Source organism: Populus nigra, chromosome 1, assembly GCF_951802175.1.
Source record: "Populus nigra chromosome 1, ddPopNigr1.1, whole genome shotgun sequence".
NCBI classification, from domain to species: domain Eukaryota; kingdom Viridiplantae; phylum Streptophyta; class Magnoliopsida; order Malpighiales; family Salicaceae; genus Populus; species Populus nigra.
This window is the reverse complement of record NC_084852.1, coordinates 49342608-49362636: the sequence shown is the minus strand read 5'-3', so window position 1 is coordinate 49362636 and position 20029 is coordinate 49342608. Positions and strand designations below refer to the sequence as shown.

The 20029-nt window shown below is 31.3% G+C and overlaps 3 protein-coding genes across 3 annotated transcripts; all 3 read left to right on the top strand.

Moving 5' to 3' along the window:
• Window positions 1-113: 113 nt before the first annotated feature.
• On the top strand, window positions 114-2548 carry LOC133682728 (G-type lectin S-receptor-like serine/threonine-protein kinase LECRK3). The gene has a single exon (XM_062106232.1). The coding sequence runs from the start codon at window positions 131-133 to the stop codon at window positions 2546-2548; it is 2418 nt and encodes an 805-aa protein (XP_061962216.1). The 5' UTR covers window positions 114-130.
• Window positions 2549-5736: 3188 nt separating this feature from the next.
• On the top strand, window positions 5737-8404 carry LOC133701454 (pentatricopeptide repeat-containing protein At5g59600-like). The gene is made up of 2 exons (XM_062125379.1): window positions 5737-7609; window positions 8089-8404. The coding sequence occupies exons 1-2, from the start codon at window positions 5917-5919 to the stop codon at window positions 8091-8093; spliced, it is 1698 nt and encodes a 565-aa protein (XP_061981363.1). The 5' UTR covers window positions 5737-5916; the 3' UTR covers window positions 8094-8404.
• Window positions 8405-13628: 5224 nt separating this feature from the next.
• Window positions 13629-15955, top strand: LOC133686035 (uncharacterized). The gene is made up of 2 exons (XM_062106950.1): window positions 13629-14077; window positions 15238-15955. Exon 2 carries the CDS (start codon window positions 15286-15288, stop codon window positions 15697-15699), a length of 414 nt encoding a protein of 137 aa, XP_061962934.1. The 5' UTR covers window positions 13629-14077; window positions 15238-15285; the 3' UTR covers window positions 15700-15955.
• Window positions 15956-20029: the final 4074 nt, after the last annotated feature.

Below are 20029 nucleotides of genomic sequence, written 5' to 3'. Positions count from 1 at the left end.
GAATGTAGGTTGATTACTGTGTTCTATCACAATTATAAAACCCTGGTTCCATTGATATGTGTGGTCTCAGACTCTCAGTTAAGTTCTTATATCAATCTTTAAGGTTTCAATGAAAGTTGTCTTTCATGTGATGGCTTTTCTGGTACCATATTCTTCCTGTCTTTTGTTTCTTGTTATACTGCCACAACCATTTCCTGCCACTGCTGAATCTTACACGAAAATAACTTTAGGCTTATCTCTCACCGCATCGAACAACGATTCCTGGCAATCGCCATCTGGTGAATTTGCGTTCGGTTTCCAGCAGGTGGCAGATGATGGCTTCTTACTAGCAATCTGGTTCGACAAAATACCTGAAAAAACCATCCTTTGGTCAGCCAACAGAAATAATCTAGTGCAAAGAGGGGATAAAGTTAAGCTCATGAAAGATGGCCAATTAGTGCTTAATGACCGAAAAGACAAACAGATATGGCGTGCTGATACTGCTGGTAGCAGGGTGGCCTATGCAGCTATGCTTGACAGTGGAAACTTTGTCCTGGCAAGACACGATTCAGTCAATTTGTGGGAGAGCTTCCGGGAACCGACTGACACTGTATTGCCTACACAAACTTTCAGTCAAGGGAGCAAACTTGTTGCTGGTTACTCCAGCATGAATCGCTCAACTGGAAGATATCAGTTCACTCTACAATCTGATGGGAATCTTGTGCTTTACACCCTAGCTTTCCCAATAGGTTCTGTTAATTCTCCCTACTGGTCATCTAAAACTGAAGGCAATGGGTTTCTTTTGAGCTTCAACCAGTCTGGCAACATTTACCTTGCAGCAAAAAATGGAAGGATGCTAGTCATGCTTTCATCAGATCCTCCACCAACTAGTGACTTTTATCATAGAGCAATTCTTGAGTATGATGGGGTTTTTAGGCATTATGTCTACCCGAAGAGCATGAATCCTGGTGCCGCTGGCTGGCCTCTGACATGGTCTCCTCTGACCTCTTCCTTCATACCTCCAAACATCTGCATGAGTATTCAAGAAAAGAATGGTTGTGGAGCTTGCGGATTCAACAGCTACTGCAATCTTGGAAATGACCAGAAACCAAAGTGCAGCTGTCCACCGGGGTATACCTTCTTGGATCCCAATGATGTGATGAAGGGATGCAGGCAAAACTTTGTTTCGCAGAATTGTGAAGAAGCATCACAAGAAACAGAACTTTTCTACTTGGAGCAGAAGGAAAATACAGACTGGCCACTGTCTGATTCTGAACACTTTAGTACAGTAACTGAGGAGTGGTGCAGGAAGGCTTGCTTGAGTGATTGTTTTTGTGCTGTTGCAATTTTCAGAGATGGGAATTGTTGGAAGAAGAAAATCCCGTTGTCTAATGGGAGGTTTGATCCCAGCGTTGGAGGAAGAGCGTTGATAAAAATACGGCAAGATAACACTACTTTGAACCCTGCAGATGATGATGTTCCAAAAAAAAAAAGTCGTTCGACTATAATCATCATTGGATCACTGTTGGTAATTAGTTCTGTGTCTCTTAACTTTCTCTTCATCCTAAGAGCTTTTCTGGATGTTCTCCAATTTGGCTATGGGAAAACAAAGAAGCTTTACTTAGAGCCAACCGATCCAGGTGTAACTCTTCGAAGTTTCACTTTCAGTGAACTAGAAAAGGCCACAGGTAATTTCAAGGAAGAACTTGGTAGTGGAGCTTTTGCAACAGTTTACAAAGGGACTCTAGATTTCGACGAAAGAACTTTTGTCGCAGTTAAGAATTTGGACAAGATGGTGAGAGACTGTGAGAAAGAATTCAAAGCTGAGGTGAATGCAATTGGGAGAACAAATCACAAGAATTTAGTGAAACTAATAGGATTCTGCAACGAAGGGGAACATCGCCTTCTGGTTTATGAGCTCATAAGAAATGGCAACTTGGCAAATTTCCTATTTGGAAATCCAAGACTTAATTGGTTCAAAAGAATGCAGATTGCTTTTGGAGTTGCAAGAGGACTCTTTTACTTGCATGAAGAATGCAGCACACAGGTCATACATTGTGATATAAAACCTCAAAACATTCTTCTTGATGAATCTTTCAGAGCTATAATTTCTGACTTTGGAATAGCCAAGCTATTGAAGGCAGACCAGACTCGAACTTTGACTGCGATTAGAGGAACTAAAGGGTATTTGGCCCCCGAATGGTTTAAGAACCTGCCTGTTACTGTCAAGGTAGATGTCTACAGCTTTGGAATTTTGTTGCTAGAGCTCATTTGTTGCAGGAAAAATTTTGAACCAGAAGTGAAGAATGAAGATCAGATGGTTCTGGCTTACTGGGCATATGACTGCTACAGAGATGGGAAAGCAGGCCTGCTCGTGGCAAATGATGATGATGCAGTGCTTGACATGAAGAGAGTGGTGAAGTTTGTGATGATTGCAATCTGGTGCATTCAGGAGGATCCATCACTGAGACCTACTATGAAGAAAGTCACTCTGATGCTGGAAGGAACTGTTGAAGTTTCTGCTCCTCCGGATCCATCCTCGTTTATTAGCTCAATCGAATCGTTTTGAGATAGGTGTACATCATTGATCTCCAGTTTTTAAATTAGTTGGACTGCTATAGTAATCTAGTTAGACAGTATAATGCTTAAGAAATAAGTAATCTTTCTTTCTTTCTTTTTTTATCATTTGTTGCATCAAAACGATGCAAACCTGACCAAAACTGATCACACTTTAATTAAAGAGGTAGCCGAAGACTTGGACAAAATTAAGTTGACTTTGTAGAGAAATCTTTCTTAAATGCCTTTCAAATCAAGATAGGAAAATTATGACAACTGAAATTTGCAAGCACCTAAAGTAAGACAACAGAACATAGTTGGTTAAACTGGTTGATCTAGGAAATCTAACACTTGAAGCCTAACTCGGGTAGAGAATCTAGTTGAATTGGATAAGATATTGAGCTGGCCAAATCTAGTTAACCTGATAGAGTTTATAGTCTTCAAGGGTGGGTGGTATTTTAGAATTTGTTTAGTCGGGCTTGCAGAAGATTCAATGCTAGTTGGAATTTTCCACCACGAAATATCATCAAGAAAGAAAGAAAGTTTTCGCCTTCTTCTTCATTTGACTTGTGGATGGACGGGAATCATTTCTGCCAGCTGCAATTCTCAGCATAAATGGAGAAAAGGTTTTTGGCTTCAAGTCCTGCAATGTGTAGGATCAAAATTGATCATCTTTAATTAAAGAGATTCTTTATTGCAAGGGCCAAGCACACATCCCTTTCTAGTTTGCTTTACGAGGCTGCTGGCCGTATTTTGTCAACAAATTATCTTAATTTAAAACATTAAGTTATTAAATGAAATTTCAAAAATAATTATATATTATATCTTAATATTTTTTTAAAAAAACTTTACACTTAATGTTATTAATTTAATTAAAAAAGTGATGAACTTCTAATCAATTAATTATTAAGAATCTAATATCATATTAAATAACAATTTCAACTTAAAAGTTATTAAAAAGACCCCGGAATAATTACTCTCCAACATATTTCACTTGAATAGTTTGTTTAGATTACTATTAATTTATTCTTTGAGTATCCTCTAAACTAGAAAAAACTTTCTGAAAAAGGGGATTAAGAGGGGATAACAGAAATACATGAAAGAACCATGGTCTAATCAGCTAACAGAAATAATCTAGTTCAGAGGGGGATCAAGAGTACAACCTACCACGGATGGTAAATAAAATAATGAGTAAGATTTTAATATGGTAAAATAATGATTTACTCAATACTAAAATAAATAATCAATTCAATTATATAGTAAATAAAATATTTGCATCCACACCTATTTAAAATCTAACATGGTTAAAAAGTCAAGATAATAATTTCATAAATTTATAATTTTGATTATCTTTCACTCTCAACATCTTCATCGTTAAATCCAATTCCTTCAAGAGCATGACCAATGACTAATTTTCACTTCTTTACATTTTTTATGTTTTAATTATTATATTCATTTTTAATAATGATATTCATTTAGTTTGTTAAAAAAAAAACTCAATCATTTGGTAAAAAAAATAAATTCTTCTTATATCTCTTAATAAAAATCATTTTTCATTAATAATCTTATTTAATTTATATAAAAATTAATTTATTTTTTTATTTGTTACAAACTATTAAAAAATTGTATAAAATAATTTATTGTTTATTTTAAACAAATATTTTTTTCATATTAATTTTGATGAAATGAAAAAACCAAACTTTTAACTCATTTATATCCTTAAAAAATATTAGAAAATGAGTAAATTAAAGAAAATTAAATATATAGGCTCGGAACCAAGGCAATCACTTTTAGGCTCGGATAAAAACCAAAACACCTAGGCTAGAATACAACCCAAGCACTTGAGTCTGAAAAAATTAACGGAATGATTCATTATTTGTCATTGTCTTCTCCAGTCTATTTATACAAATAATAATAATAATTTTAAGGTCATGTATAGATTTTTTATCTATATTATTATTCATATGTAAATCTTAAAAAACACCAAAGAAAGAAAAATCTCAAATACATAAATTCATTAATAAATATTCCACAGTAATATATAAAATCAAAGTATCCTCTAGTTATAAAATCTAGTTTAGCCTACTGTATTAAATCAATAACTTGTCAATTCAGAACATAATCCAGGTCAAATTTTAATTAGAAATGATTTTTTTATTAAAATGATATTATTTTAAATTCTTTTAACTAAAACAATGCAGTTTTTAAAAAAAAAATTATTTTGTTTTAATTAAATAAAAAATTTGACTTGGTTGATCCAACCAATCTGCAAATTCAAGCTTTGGGTTGTCAAAAGTTCATAACTATAGCTTCAAGAACCCAAGTGCTATGACAGTAGCTTGTGTTGGGGCACAGAACTGGATTGGAGATGTACCTAAGCCTGTAAGGACCAAGTTTTGATTTAGCTTGAGCAATTAACACCAATTGTTGTATTTGGCCCATAACCAGAAAATTTAATGAATTTAGAGTTGGTTTTTGATTAAGTTAATATATTTTTTATTTATTTAATCCAAACCGGTCTATATCATCCATAATCGAGGACTGATTTCAGGTACCAATTCCAATCTCTCTTTACTCAGATTATTAAATCAATCTAATAAATGTCCCTATAGTAGATAGCAATAGGGTAAGCTTTATTGTTGTCCCTTTGGATGCGTTGATATTCCACATTTCCACTTATACCCCTTACCTTAGAAATTCCCAATTTCAGCCTTCTATTTTATAAAAGATTCAATCGTTACCCTTTGAAAGAAAGTTTTTCAATCCGTTGATATTTCATTTTTTTACTTTTTTTTTTTTTAAGTGCTGGCTAATTGAATCGATTCGATTCAGTTTAATCAATTTCAGATTTTAGAAGCCGAAACTGAACCGAACCAGAATTTTTTTGTGATTTTTTAATCGGTTAATTTAGCCTACCTTTTGAATTATGTTTTTGAAAAAATGTTAAGTGTGTTTATATATGGCTTTTAAAAGGAAATTATTAAATAAAAATAATAAAATTTAAAATCAATATGAATAAACGCTAGCTTTTATTACTAATTAATCAACAATAAATGGAAAATTCTAAACTTTTTCAAAAACAATACAGGGGTAGGATTGTGACATTTTAAATTATAGAGATAGAATTGAAACATTGGTAAAACTATAAAGGTAAAAATAAAGTTTACCTACAGTATGATTTTCCAAATCCTGACCACTACCAATCCACTAATCCCTCACCATCAAAGAACTTAGCTATTGCTTTCATGAAAGCACTTCATCAATGGTGTGCCTCTTTAAGACACAAGTTGTAGTTTAAATTAGTGTATACACTGCCCTTTGTCTTATGTTGATCATACTATGTTTTCACTTGCTAAATAGATTCATGGGTTTGGTCTTAAAATGGGGATTAATCAAAGATTATACATGATAATGCAAACCCCATTTTTGGTGTCAAGAAGCAACATTTCATTAGACCCTATTGCTGGTTTGCTAAAAAAGTGCTTAAAGTTTAAAGCTTTAAGAGGCGGGAAGCAAGTTCATGCTTGGTTAGTTACTAGAGGGACTGATTTGAGAATATTGTCACTGAATTCAAAGCTTGTTGGCATGTATGCAAGTTGTGGAGACGTAAAGTCTGCAACTTTAGTCTTTAAGAGGATCCGAAACCCAAATGTTTTTGCATTGAATTGGATGGTTTTAGCCTCTGCATTTGAAGGGTATTACAAAGAGGCTACAGGGTACTTTTGTTCAATGAAAGATTCAGTTTTTATTTACAATAAGTATACTTTCTCTATTGTTTTGAAAGCTTTTGTTGGTTTATTGGATTTGAATAAGGGAAAGGAGGTTCATTGTATGGTCAAACAATTGGGTTTTGAAAGTGATGTTTGTGTGGCTAATGCTTTGGTGGATATGTATAGTAAATGTGGGTGTATTGGTTATGCACGTACAGTGTTTGATAGAATGGCGAATAGAGATATTGTTTCTTGGACTTCGATGATTTCTGGTTATTGTAATGTAGGGAAGATTGAGGAAGCTCTTGTTTTGTTTGAGAGAATGAAGTTGGAGGGATTGGAACCGAATGATTTCACGTGGAATGCTTTGATTTCCGGTTATGCTAGGAGAGGAGACAGTGATGGAGCATTTTCACTTTTGTCAAAGATGACTAGAGAAGGGTTGGTTCCTGATTTGGTTACTTGGAATGCAATGATTGCAGGTTTTGTTCAGGGGGAGAGAGCTGGTGATGCTTTTAAGTTGTTTCAGGACATGTTGGTTTTAGGGGTTAAGCCTAATCCTGTGACCGTTGCAGGATTGCTACCAGCATGTGGGATGATTAGTTCAGTACAAAGAGGTAGAGCGATTCATGGACTGGTATATAGATTGGAGTTTGATATTAGTAATGCATTTATTGCTAGTGCTCTTATTGACATGTACTCAGAGTGTGGCAGTTTCAAAGAAGCTAGAACTGTATTTGAGAAGATACATAACAAAAATGTTGCATCATGGAATGCTATGATTGGATGCTACGGCAAGCATGGCATGGTGAACACGTCAATACAGTTGTTTGAGAGAATGCATGGAGAAGGAATTCAGGCAAATGATGTGACTTTGCTTTGTGTTCTTTCTGCTTGTAGCCACAGTGGTTATGTTGAGAAAGGGTTGGAAATTTTTTGGTCCATGAAAGAGAGGTACATGGTTGATCGCAAGAAAGAGCATTATGCTTGTGTTGTTGATATGTTGTCTCGTTCCGGGAGGCTGGTAGATGCCTATGAATTAGTGAAGGAAATGCCAATAGAAGTCACAAAATCAATTGCTGGAGCTTTCTTCAATGGATGCATGATCCATGGAAGAAGAGATTTGGCTGAAAAGATGATAGATGATGTTACAAGAGGGGACTTGCAAAAACCTGGATCATTTGCGATGCTGTCAGCTATTTATGCTACCAGTGGAGAAAGGAAAGAGGTTCGCAATAACACGAAGAAGATCGAGAAAGAAAGGAAAGCGCAGAAGGAGCCTGCCTGTAGTCAGGTTGAGGAGAAGGACGAGTTTGTTGGAGTTGAAATAGAGAAAGAAAACAATGAAGTGAGCATTAAAGCAGGTATTTTCTCCAATGTTATATAATATATAATAGTCATCGAATACAACTCTATCGCGTTAGGATTAAGTTTCTTAATCATTGTACCTGGGAACCCTTTTCACAGACAGCTTTCAAAGTAGCATTCAACTCAAGTGTAAAGCTAGACTTTCTGAAGTATATTCCTATAAATTCATGTTGTTTGTGGCCAGTAACTTGATCACACACGAGAAAATTTTTCGAATTCAGCATTTCAGCTTAATACAAATGGTGGTAACTTCTGAGTTCCAGTTTTTTTGGTCAATCACTTGAATTTAAAGTACAGATTCAACTGACTACCAAGAAACTGAACAAACTCTAATTTCAATACATGTAGTTGACTAAAGAGCAGCTTATCTAAGAAAGGAAAACACATTGTTGATCTCACATTCATCTAACAGTTTCTGAGACTTTGCGCCTGAACCTTGTGTAGTTCTGATACATGTTCCTTGTGTGCGGAGCAGGTTAGAGGAGCAGAGGAAGCTGATGAAGACTCTAAAGAAGTACACAGAGATGGAGTTGGGATATATACTGGCATTGATTCCTAATGTTTGGTGGAAGTTACCAAATAGGGTCAGTGTTCTGAACATCCAAATGTAGCCTTTGTAAGTAACAAATCTTTCTAGAAACTACTGAGCCATAACTAATAACCAAAGCTTTTTTTTTTTAGGGTTTTGTATTTCTCATGATTCTTTAATTACTTGAAATTTCATATACCTTGCAGTTTGTAATCTTTCCTTTGAACATCTGATCAGGAAGGCCTTGAATGTTTTATTGTAATCTTTCATGTAGTTCAGTTTTTACCAGCCAAAAATACCTGGTAATTTTTACTAGACTACAGAGGTGGAATTATTAGTCTTGATAAGCAAAAGCTGGTCATGCAAATAATACTAGAGAGTGTTTACAGCTTGTTTTTTACTTGATATAATTTTTTTAAATGTTTTTGGATGATTTTGTTATATTAATGTAAAAAATAAAAAAAAATTATTTTAATATATTTTCAAGTAAAAATCATTATGCATCCTAATACCAAACACTTATTAATAGTAAAAACTATAGTTATAATATCTGGTTAGGGATATGACTCAGCTTAAAGCCAAGGCAACAGGTCGGCCAGCTCAATCCATGGGTGGGTGATAGTAAAGATTGGGTCATAGAACTAGAGTTGAAGATGAGACTAAGGGTATTTGAAAATGTAATAAAGATTGTTTTTCAAAGTATTTTTAATTTAAAAATATATCAAAATAATATTTTTTTTATTTTTAAAATTTATTTTTGATCTTAACATATTAAAATTATCAAAAACATTAAAAAATAATTTAAAATTAAAAAATTAAATTTTAATAAAAAAAATTAAATTCAATTCCAAACAATTCGAGACCCAAGTTCTCATTGAGCAATTAACTCTGGTTGTATTAATTTGGTACATAAACCAGAGTGTTTAATCAATGACAGATTGACCAGCGACCACCCATTTAACATCGATCAATCTTTTTCTTTTTTTTCCCCTCATTTTTACAGCCATGATTCACGACGTCGAGCTGCTCTTACCTTTCAACTCGAATAGAAATTTTTTTTAAATAATATTATTTTATATAATTTATCTATCCTATTCAAGTTATGTATTGGACTAGGTTTAATATTTTTTTTATATGAGGCAAATATTCATATACTATTTCTAAATCCCTCTATAATTATATTGTTAAATCAATCGAACAAAATATTTGTGTCGCTTTGTAAAGCATGCCACTTTTCACCGAATATGCTATAAAGTAGAAAAGGAAAAAATATGGTTGTTATTTGTGTGAAGTCACGGTCAAGTAGGGTTCAAGAAATTTAACACGATTTGTTGGTAACGAATTGTTAGACAAAAGACACGGGGAAAAAGAAGAGATTGAAAGAGAAATATGGACTGAAAAATGGTACAAGCATCTTGTATAGTTCTAACTATGTTATTAAACTTTACCCGGTTAAACTAGGACTCGAATCAACTTGAATTTTATATATAAAAAAAAACTAAAAAGAAATTAACTTTGTTAAGAGTTAACTTGGTTAAATTTGGATGATCTAGCGGGTAAGCTAATCAATCCGATCAAAACTCTATTTAATTTTATTTTAAAAAAAAATTAAAATTATATCATTTTAGATTTTTCTTAAATATCTTGACTTGATCCGGATTAACCCGCCTAACCTACCACTTAAACAATTAATATTATGATGTTTTAGTAAAAGTATTATACAATACATATATCATGTATGAAAAGAAAAGGCTGTAGCATCATATTGGCATTCGTCTTGTAATCATACCCATGATTTATATGAATCAAATTAGATTATTTGACAAAATTAACACAAGACTAGAGCTTGTGTAGTCAAATTTAGACTTGGAGATCATGTGTTTATCAATGTGCTCTAAGGCAGTAGGGGTCCATGTATTAATGGTTTTCCTTGGACCATTTTATAGTATGTGCATTTTTTCTTGTAGTGAGGTCCACAAGCATAAAATGTTCCCAAAATTTATTGTCCTTAATATAGAAGAAAAAAGGACATTTTATTGATGAAATTTCAATATTTATGATGACTTGATGTTGTGTGGACAAATAACCAAAGTTTTTTTTTTCTTTTTCCTTTTTTTGGGTTGAAGGAAAATGTGGATTCTTGCTTTTTGTTAACGCAATTCCAAATTTTTATTACTTTCAATGAAGTGTTTCGAGTTATAGCATTTAGTATTTGAAGGCAAAAAAGACAAATACAGAAGCAATAAAAATGTGTTTAGTTGGAGGGATAGAGATAAAAATATTAAAAATATACCTCTAGAATAGTTTTTGAATAAATTTATGTTATTTCAAAATAAAAAATATATAAAAACATGATTTATTTGTCTTTATTATCTTTGTCTTTTTTATTTTGAAACAGCAAATAAATGTTACCATATACTATAGTATATACTTTATTAAATAAATTAAAAGTTAGAATACATAAATAAAAAAAATTAAGAAAAATGATCTACGTACCCAAGACAGATTTTTCTCATTTTCTCCACACGAGTTTTCTTGAATAACTTATCTTCCTTGATTGTATACAATTTGTTTGGAATCAATTTTTTAATTGTAATGTTCAATTTAAATTCAATTCATAAATTAATAAGTTGAATTTACATGTTTGGAATAGATGAAATTTAATTCATTTTGTTTTATATATTATTTTCATTACCTTTATCTTATTTTTTAAAAAGTCTCTTAAAAAAACAAATAGGTGGATGGATATTTTAAGAAACCTTATTTTAACATTAAACCTAATTTATTTTTATATGATTTTAGAGATTTAAAATTCAATCACCGACACTTAATATAATCTTAAACATGAAATCTTATTAAAACTTCATAATTGGATTGAATTCAGAGATCACAGGCATGTTTTACAAGATAAACAATCATTTTTTAGTGCTTAAAAGAAAGTCAAGCTTGAGTAAGAAATCCAAATTGAAATTAGTATGAGATAGGAAATGCATGCCCCCTTACGTAATGTGAAAAAGTCCTCAAGATTTATGACTTTCTTCATCAATGTCTGGACAAATTCGGTTGTCATCCATTACTGAAATGTCAAGCTCGCTAGGTTCAGACTTTCTCTGCTAAACACGACTAAAATTTGTGGCTCTAGTTACGTTCTGTGGTTTCGTTTGGATTCTTCAATTTTGACAAATTAATCTTCCCTTGGATTGATGATTTTTTATTACTATTATCGTTAGTGTCCTACATCCCCTCTGATTAATTTTTATATATCTTGATTAATCTTATAAATTTTAAAATTAATAATTATATAAATTTTTAATTATTATCATATTAACAATTACATCATTTAAAACTGATGGGATTGATGATTTTAATCCTTAAAGTTCTTGCCTACATTAATATGGTGTTTTCATGTTGGTTGACCGCACTCGAGATTAATAGCTGCTCAAGATAAAATTTGATTAAAGAGATTTACTCATTTCTTTAATTTTCTTCCATTTTAATCTTGAGGTTTCCATACGTGTAAAAAAACAGGAATATATCAGCTTGATTTGGAGGGAATATTCTCATACACAACTTTTCAAGAGATACATCTCTTTCCCCTATCATGAAATTTCACCTCATCCTCCAATAGTTTAAACCCAAGACTTGTAGGGGATTTTTTAGATTGCAGTAATAGTTTGTTAAGAAAGTGTTTTTTCTTAAAAATAAATTAAAATAATATTTTTAATTTTTTTTAATATCAACATATTAATTAAAACAATCTAAAATCATAAAAAAATTTAATTTGAAGCAAATAAAATAATAATTTTTTTAAAACATTTTTGAAACGTAAAAATAAAAGGATTCTTCAAAGAAAAAAAAATATGTTTTAATCTCCTTAGAAACATACCTTTGCATATTTAATTTGATATTAGTATTATTATCTTACCACAACAATATCGAACAATCAATAATCCCTTAATTAAAACATTTGCTCACTAAATATTGCTTATAGAATTAAATTGCTTGAAGTTGCATTAATGGGGAGAATAAGAGATAGTTTGCAAGGGGATAGCAATCGTCTTGGTTTCTTAATCTATCAAAAGGCTTTAATAATTATGATAAATTATGACTTCATCTTTAAGCAAATATTAAAAAAAAGTTTTATACATTTTATAAACATCATTATATCTCATTCTTACCTTCAATTTTATTTCTCGATTCTTTTCTCTTTCTTGGTCAGGCTATAATAGTGATAATTATAATTATAAAATATAATATGAAAGTCAATACAAAATATAATCACAAGTAAAACGGGTTTACCTTGATAAATCCATGTTAAAAAAAAATACTCTTGAATCGATATTGTTTCAATTATTTCTAAAAATTCCATGTTTTATTTTATACCTAGGGTCAGAAAAATATGAGACAGTGATATTAGTCGAATTTCTATAATAATTTACTGCAGCGGAGGGAAATTAACAAAAAAATCTAAGAGAAGGTTGGAAGAAAAGAATTCACTTGAATATTTCCATTTAGATAGAGATAAAATGTTTAAAATTTTATTGAATATAAATTTAATCCCCATGATTTAATGATCTAATCAAACATGGAGACATTTTAACAAATCTTTTGAAGGAAATTATTTTCTCTCTCGTTTGTTTATTTATTTATTTATTTTTATATTGATAGATATTTGAAAAGTTTTTTTATATTTTATATTAACATGCATCAAAATTTAAAATATCTTTGTAAATAAAAAGACCAATAAAAATTATAAATATATCATCTACTAAAAATATCAGAAACTTAAGGTACCTTTTGTTTCCATGATACGACTTGTGTTTTGTTCTAATCATAATTTTAAAATATTTAGTTAATTAATATACATTATAATTTTGGATGGTATAACTGAAAATTCTCTTAAAACATTGATTAGATAAAAACTATAATTTATAATTTTTTTTAAGTCTATTTTTTAAATTACAATCATAAAAATTATCACAATATTAAATATACACTAACAAATTAATGCTAAATAAATCTTCTTATGACAATATGAACCAACTTAAAAAAATTGGTTGTGTTTGATTAGTTTGTGATAATATTATAAATATAAAAGAAATTTGTTTAGTTAAAAAGATAAATATATAAATATAAAATAAATTCTTTTCAGTATAATTTTTAATTTTAAAATGAAATTTTATATTTTTAAAACATGAAATACAAAAAATCATGTAGTCTCTTCTCTGTTTCCGTCATGTATATCAGAATCTTGTATTTAAAAAAAAAAGAAAGTATACGAATACATTATTTGCTTTTACTATATTTGTTCAGTATCCATACACTAATTTCTTAAAATGTAAAAAAGGACGGAGAATCAAAAGAATTTGAACGGGTTGTGTAGATTTCTTTGGAAACAAACACATGCAAAGAGATGGGTAACATAGACAAAAGCTTCATGTTTTCAAAGTTTGAACTACTAAAACAACAGACAGAAGTTTCATAGTATAGTAAAAAAGTACACAAAAGGATGCCACTAACATAGCAACATTCGATCCACCTTTACCACAATACCCTTGTCCTTCAATTTTCTTACACTCACCTCCCTATACACAGATTACATCACATAGACTGAGGAACCAATCAACAAATATCTATCAACTCTTCTCTATCTCCCCTTCTCCTTGTCTTCCATCAAGGCCACGTTTGTTTTTGAGACACAGCACTTATAGTTGTACTTTTGTTTTGCAAATCTTGGAATCTCAATGTTTCTTGATCTGGGTATCAAGTATTTCTTCTTTAGATCATAGTTTAGTGTTAAAAATCTTTGCTTTTGTCTCTATAAGAGAAAAACCCATCTGGGTTTTGGTCTTTTTTGTGCGCCTTTGCTTTCTTTAACAGATTCGAAGTGATGGGTTTCTTGATAAAGTTGCAAATAAGGTTTGTTCAATATCAGGTTAGTTTCGTTTAGCTCTTTTGTTTTCTTGGACATGCTTGCTTTTTGGTATTGGTTTTTTAGTTTTTGATGTTTGTGGGCTTTGGGGAGCTACTTAGAGATTGTTTTTGATGATTAGTTTAGCTCTACTATGTCTATATATTGTGAAAGTTCAGATTTTTATGCTTCTGATGGATCTTACTTTGAAATCGTTTAAGGAGATTTATGTGGTTTTTGAAAGTATTGTGAGTTACTGTGTTTGGATTCTTTGATTGATCACTTTTCAAGGTATCAAATTAGTGACCCTTAATTTTGAGTTAATACTACATAGATGTGTCTTTTTTTCTTGATTTCACTTTCACTGTTGTTTATGTTATTGCGTTTCTAGCTATTGCAAGCTATGCGGTATCTGTTTCAATCTTTTTGTCTTAAATACGTCAAGTTTTGTTTGCTTTTGCATATTTCTGATTTGGATTTAGAGATGGATGTTTCCTGATGCTGCATTTAGCTGCTGTGGAAATATAGGAAAAAAGAGAGTCATATGGGCGTGAAAAAACTAGGCTGTTAGTTACTCAATTGATTCTAGAGAGTATCTTTAAGAATTTGATTGTTTCAGCTAATGAGCAGACATTTGATAGGAAGAAAAACTGATTTGTAATTGTGTTGCTCAGGGTAAAGTATATGTTTTTATCATGAAATGAATTTTCAGCTTCATATCTGTACTTCTGTTCTTGTTTGGGGGTTCTGAGCTGAGAAAATGGCATCTGGCCTCTTTGAGTGATCCATTTTGTATAATAGGCCATTGATGGAGAGGGAGTTATCATAGTAGCCTATGCATTAAGATAAGTGAAACCATTTAGGCATTTGGAATCTTAAAAATGATGTCATGCATTTATTACTTAAAGTATTTGGAAGGTAGTGTGAAGTCATCTTTAAAAACATCTCTGGATATAGACACAATGTTTTCTTTTAGTGACAGCAGTGGTGGGCTAGTTCGTCTTAAAATTATTCATTTATCAAGCACCACTGATCTGAGAATGGAAATCTTTATAAGCTTTGTAATTTTTGCTTCTGGTTAGCATGATATGTGAACTCTGCTCAGATGAAAAATCTTGGGCTGTGCTGCTTGCCTTCGAATTTTTGTGATCAAAAGCTTAACTTTTGTTTCTTTCATTTGGCAGAAATATTCTTCATCTGTATGAGTTTTTCTTTTACGGAGTTATAGAATTATGGGTAGAGGCAGAGGTAAGGGAAAGAAGTTGACTGTAAGCAATCATGATGATACTGGAAGTGGCGAGGAAGAGAAAATTCCAGCGCAGAAGAGAAGGGGACGGCCACAAAAACCACTGAAAGATGACATTGATGAGGAAGAAGTAGAAAAAATTGAAGATGAAGAGGTAGAGAATGGAAAAACTGGTATCACAAGCAAAGAGACAAAAAGTCCAACGGCAGCAGAAAATGGAAAGAAGAGGAAGCGATATTCACAGGCAAAGGAGAAACCTGATTCTGTAAAGGAAGAAAATGGTGTTGGAACCAGATCAAGTACTGATGACTCAACCAAGTCTAATGGTTTTCGGCATAACAGAAGTAGGCGGAAAAACAAGCCTCGTCGTGCTGCTGAAGCAGGTGTGGAATGTAAGTGAAGGCAATCGTTGGCTTTTGCAGCGGGTCTCTTCTTTTGATGACTTTCCAGATAAATTAAATAGGAAATGAGGCCTAGTAAGATCTCCAGTTTCATTTGAATTTTTTGGTTTATCATTTTGGTAATCTTTTTGCCAATCCCTTTTCACTTTAATTGGGAGTTTTGTACTTCCTGTAATTCTTATAATGCTATTATGTTTCATACCATCACTTGGTTCATCTATCATATGATTTGCAAACCTGCTTGGCCTGTTGAAATGTCCTCTTCATTCCTTCGAACTGTCGTGATTTCTTTCTACAACAGTATCTTCTTTCTTGCGACTTGTAATTTGGACATCATCATAACACATATAATCACACTGCTGCTGGTCAAACTCTGTCGAGAAGTTGCAACAACAGTGAAGTCTGTTCATATAAAATTTATGCTGTTCTTTCTTAGTTCTTAATTGTTATGCATATGATCTGGAAAAACCTCTCAAACTGGTGCGCCTCCTGTCATGGCATTTCGTTTAGCTGGTTGGAGTTAAGAGTACTACTATCACTGGAATAGCGTATCAGATTGTGGCGAGTAGCCGAGTTTTGCATCTGCCTTTTATTGTGGTCTCGAATGGTAGGCTCGCATGCTTTGCATGTGTATTTTGTATTTCTTTCCTTGCCTTCTAGGTCAGTTGTGCAGTTGTGTTTTACTTTACCAGGTCTCTAGCTTCTTAATTACGTTTCATTGATACATATACCTTGCCTCAGCAAAATAGATGATGTAGATATGACTGTTGGCCGTCGGCTTTTGTCTTCAGGAATCAGCTCAAGTTTGTCCTTAGTGGAAGATTACTTTATGCAGTAGTGTTGGTTAAAGACAAAAGGTTAGAGATTGTCCATGAGAAGCTTCCTTGAAAGTCAGTTATTAGTGACAATGAATCTGGGAAGTTTGAATGGATCACTTGAAAACCCTAAAAGCATCTAACCAGAAGTTTTGAACTTCCTATCGATTGCCATTATTCCCATTTAAAAACATTATCATCTTGAAGAGAAGCACAGCATGACAGAGCTAATACAAATAATTTTGCCGAATGTTCAATGAATTCTGACCTTTGGTGGAAGTGTCTGACCTGCACTTATGATTCCAAGTTGTAGAAGTTTGTAGGGTGCCATAAGATGAAGCTAGAGAAGAAATCTTTACTGAGCAGCCTTGTGGCTTGGATCCTGCGATTCCTAGCTCCTGTCAGACTTGTTTCTTTCGTTGAGATTCATCTTGTTTTGTTGCAATCGGCTTGAAAATCCTAGTAATATTTATCAAAGTTATTAAACGGTCTGTGAATCGGTCCAATCAACTTGGTAATGGGTTGGGTGAGTAATTTTGATTGAATTGAGTCGATCTAAAAAATTGTTATTTTAAAATTTTTTAAAAAAATTAAAATAGTATTGTTTTTTTTAAAAAATTACATTGTGGTCTATCCTATTAGTGTTATTAAACTTGATGTAATCCAAGGTCTTGATCACAAGTTAGGTAGAATTAGATAAATTAATTCGAATTAAGTTAGATCAATTTAAAATAGCATCGTTTTAAGATTAAAAAAACAATTTTATTTTTAGAAAAATTAAATAATGTTATTTTTTTAAAAAAAAATTATATTTTAATTGGATTGATCAAATCTCACCAAGTTAAATCATACATAATTTATTTTGAAACTCAATCTAAGTTAGGTTATGAGTCCAAGATATTGCATTCTTTTCTGGCTTGTACAATTGCAGCCCGCAAGAAACTCCAAGCATGATACTATTTAGGTGGGTGGGTGGGTTGCCCTTCGTAGACTTTTGTTGAGCAGCTACCAATACAAAGAGCAGATGTTCTGACTGCCAACTGCTTTCAACAGCCCATTTACCATCCTTTTTTACATCAATTAAAATGATTAATTGTGCAAAATAATATCAATTAACACGTGGGAAAACCATTTTATAAATGCTGTGAATCATTGTGGATTGAAATATTGGATACATGGTTTTTCCATTAAAAAAAAAAACACAAAGAACTGGCTTCAGAGGTAAAATGACCTTTTTAGAGGGTTACTTTCTCATTCTAGAATTGTTTAGGGACAAAATTAAATTTCAGTCTTTTTGTATTTTTTTTTTTGCAAAATTAAATTAATTGATTGTTTTTAAAAGAAAAAAAAATAAAAAGACTTAACTATGGCGCAGGGCTATTTTTTATATTTCACTTTTTAAGCACAATATAATTAAAATCAAAATTCTCAACACTTGACTCCAAGAACTTATTTGTAATCTCACAATGATTTTTTCATAATAATTATTTAGTTATAGAGGCAATGTGGTATTTTAATAAATAAAAAATGAAAAAAATTGTGTTGGTCGTTTTGTTACCTACAAGCAGCACACTTGACTAACTCTAGTAATAGAAAGTAGAAACTATTGTTCCGCCATGTCATTTAATTCGTTTTGACATTCTCTTCCTCTCTAGACGATGGATGTGATCAAGAGACCTTCAATTTGACGTCACCAACAACGTTTTTCCCTTTTTTTTCCTTCTCCTATAAATTCATGTACCACCCTCTAGATTTGAAGATCCTTCAAATATTTTTTCTTTGGATTTGATCCCTCCTTTATTTTCCTGTGTTCGTATTTTAATTAATTTCTAAAATTGAATTTTATTTTCAATGTTATCATCTTTCAATTTGTTAATCTGTTATATTTGAATTTGAATTTTTTTTTTTAATTTCACCATCTTTCATTTTTTTTTTCTTTTGGATTTGATGCCTATTTTTTATTGTTGTTTTTTTTTTTTTGCTTTGGTAAATTTTTTAAATTAAATTTTTTTTATTTTATCCTTTAATATTAAATTGGTTAATAATTGAGATTTTTATTATAATACCCTTAAAAAAAACAACACTTAAATTAGGCCTAGTGTAATTACTCTATTGCTCTTAAAATTAAAATTTATAAGGCTTGACTTTAGGGGCTTATTCGTAATCTTATATTGAAATTTTCATTATAATCAATTGGTTTTATGTTAATTTGATCTTTTAATTGATATCAATACCAATTAAAAAATAATTGCCCCTTCGTGTTCAGGTTATATGTATGGTGGTTTACAACGGCAAAAATAGTTTTCCTTGGTGTTTTGTGATTAGTCTTAATGGAGCCAACCTCTCTCACTAGCATGTGCATGGTGATTCCATCTAATTGACACAAGTTTTTTTATATATATTTTTTCTCCTCCACCTTGATTTGCACATTGTCCCTCAAAAAATTCACAACAACCCTTCAGCTTCTTTTTTTTTTGCAATTAATTCATATTTTTTTAATTGTAATTTTGTATTTGAAAAATTATTTCAAATTAGAAATTATTTTCAATTTCATCTGCCAAATTTTTCTTTTTAGGATTTGGTCCCCATTCTTTTTATTGTTATTTTTTTTAATTTGAGATGGTTTCTAAAATTGATTTTTTTTGTGATATTAACCTATTCATTCCTTTTTGTGTGATTTTATCCTCCATTTATTTTCTATCAGGTTTGATTCTCATTCTTTTTATTACTATTTTTTTCTTTGACAAGTTTTTTAGATTGATTTTTTTTACTTTTATCCTTCAATATTAAATTGGTTGGAAATTGTGCTTTTTAATTGAGTTCAAGTCTACGATTCCACTAATTGTAATTTTAGAAAATTAACCAAGTCTAGGAGGTTTGTTTAGGCTTGCTTGATTTTTCATATTATTGAATTAGGGTTGCCTTATTTTATATATTGTTAAATTAACTAAACTTATTAAATCCAGTCAACTCAATAACCCGAGTCTCAATTTGTGTTTTACTTCTTTAGAAATCTTAATGTTGCCTGAAATTTTTTTTTTCTGTTTAAAAACATCTTGCCCGACCTGCAGTGTTACGTTGGCCACCAATATAAATTTACTCGAGTCATTTTTTTTAATTAAAATTTCTTTTCACTCTCAACTTTCAATATTAGGTTCAATATAAGTAGGATAACCAATTTATTTTAATATAAGTTCCATGATTTTATCATGATCTCATGTTTTAATTGTAGATTTTATAGATTGACCATGGTTGACTAGATTGATCTAATGTGCCACATGTTTATATATATATATATATATATATATATATATATATATATTAAGTACACATTAGCTTCTTGTTTTTTTTTATATATTATGGGCCAATTGTGATTATTATTTTTGAAGTCTTATAAACTTATAGTCATTTGGGCTTCATGGATTCACTGTCATTTATGTGAGAAAATATGAAAAGGAACCTATTGAATAATATGTGAGAATATATATATATATATATATATATATATATATAT

Excerpts from the sequence above, each read along its gene's own strand:
- LOC133682728 (XM_062106232.1), top strand. The coding sequence starts at position 131 with ATGGCTTTTCTGGTACCATATTCTTCCTGTCTTTTGTTTCTTGTTATA.
- LOC133701454 (XM_062125379.1), top strand. The coding sequence starts at position 5,917 with ATGGGGATTAATCAAAGATTATACATGATAATGCAAACCCCATTTTTG.
- LOC133686035 (XM_062106950.1), top strand. The coding sequence starts at position 15,286 with ATGGGTAGAGGCAGAGGTAAGGGAAAGAAGTTGACTGTAAGCAATCAT.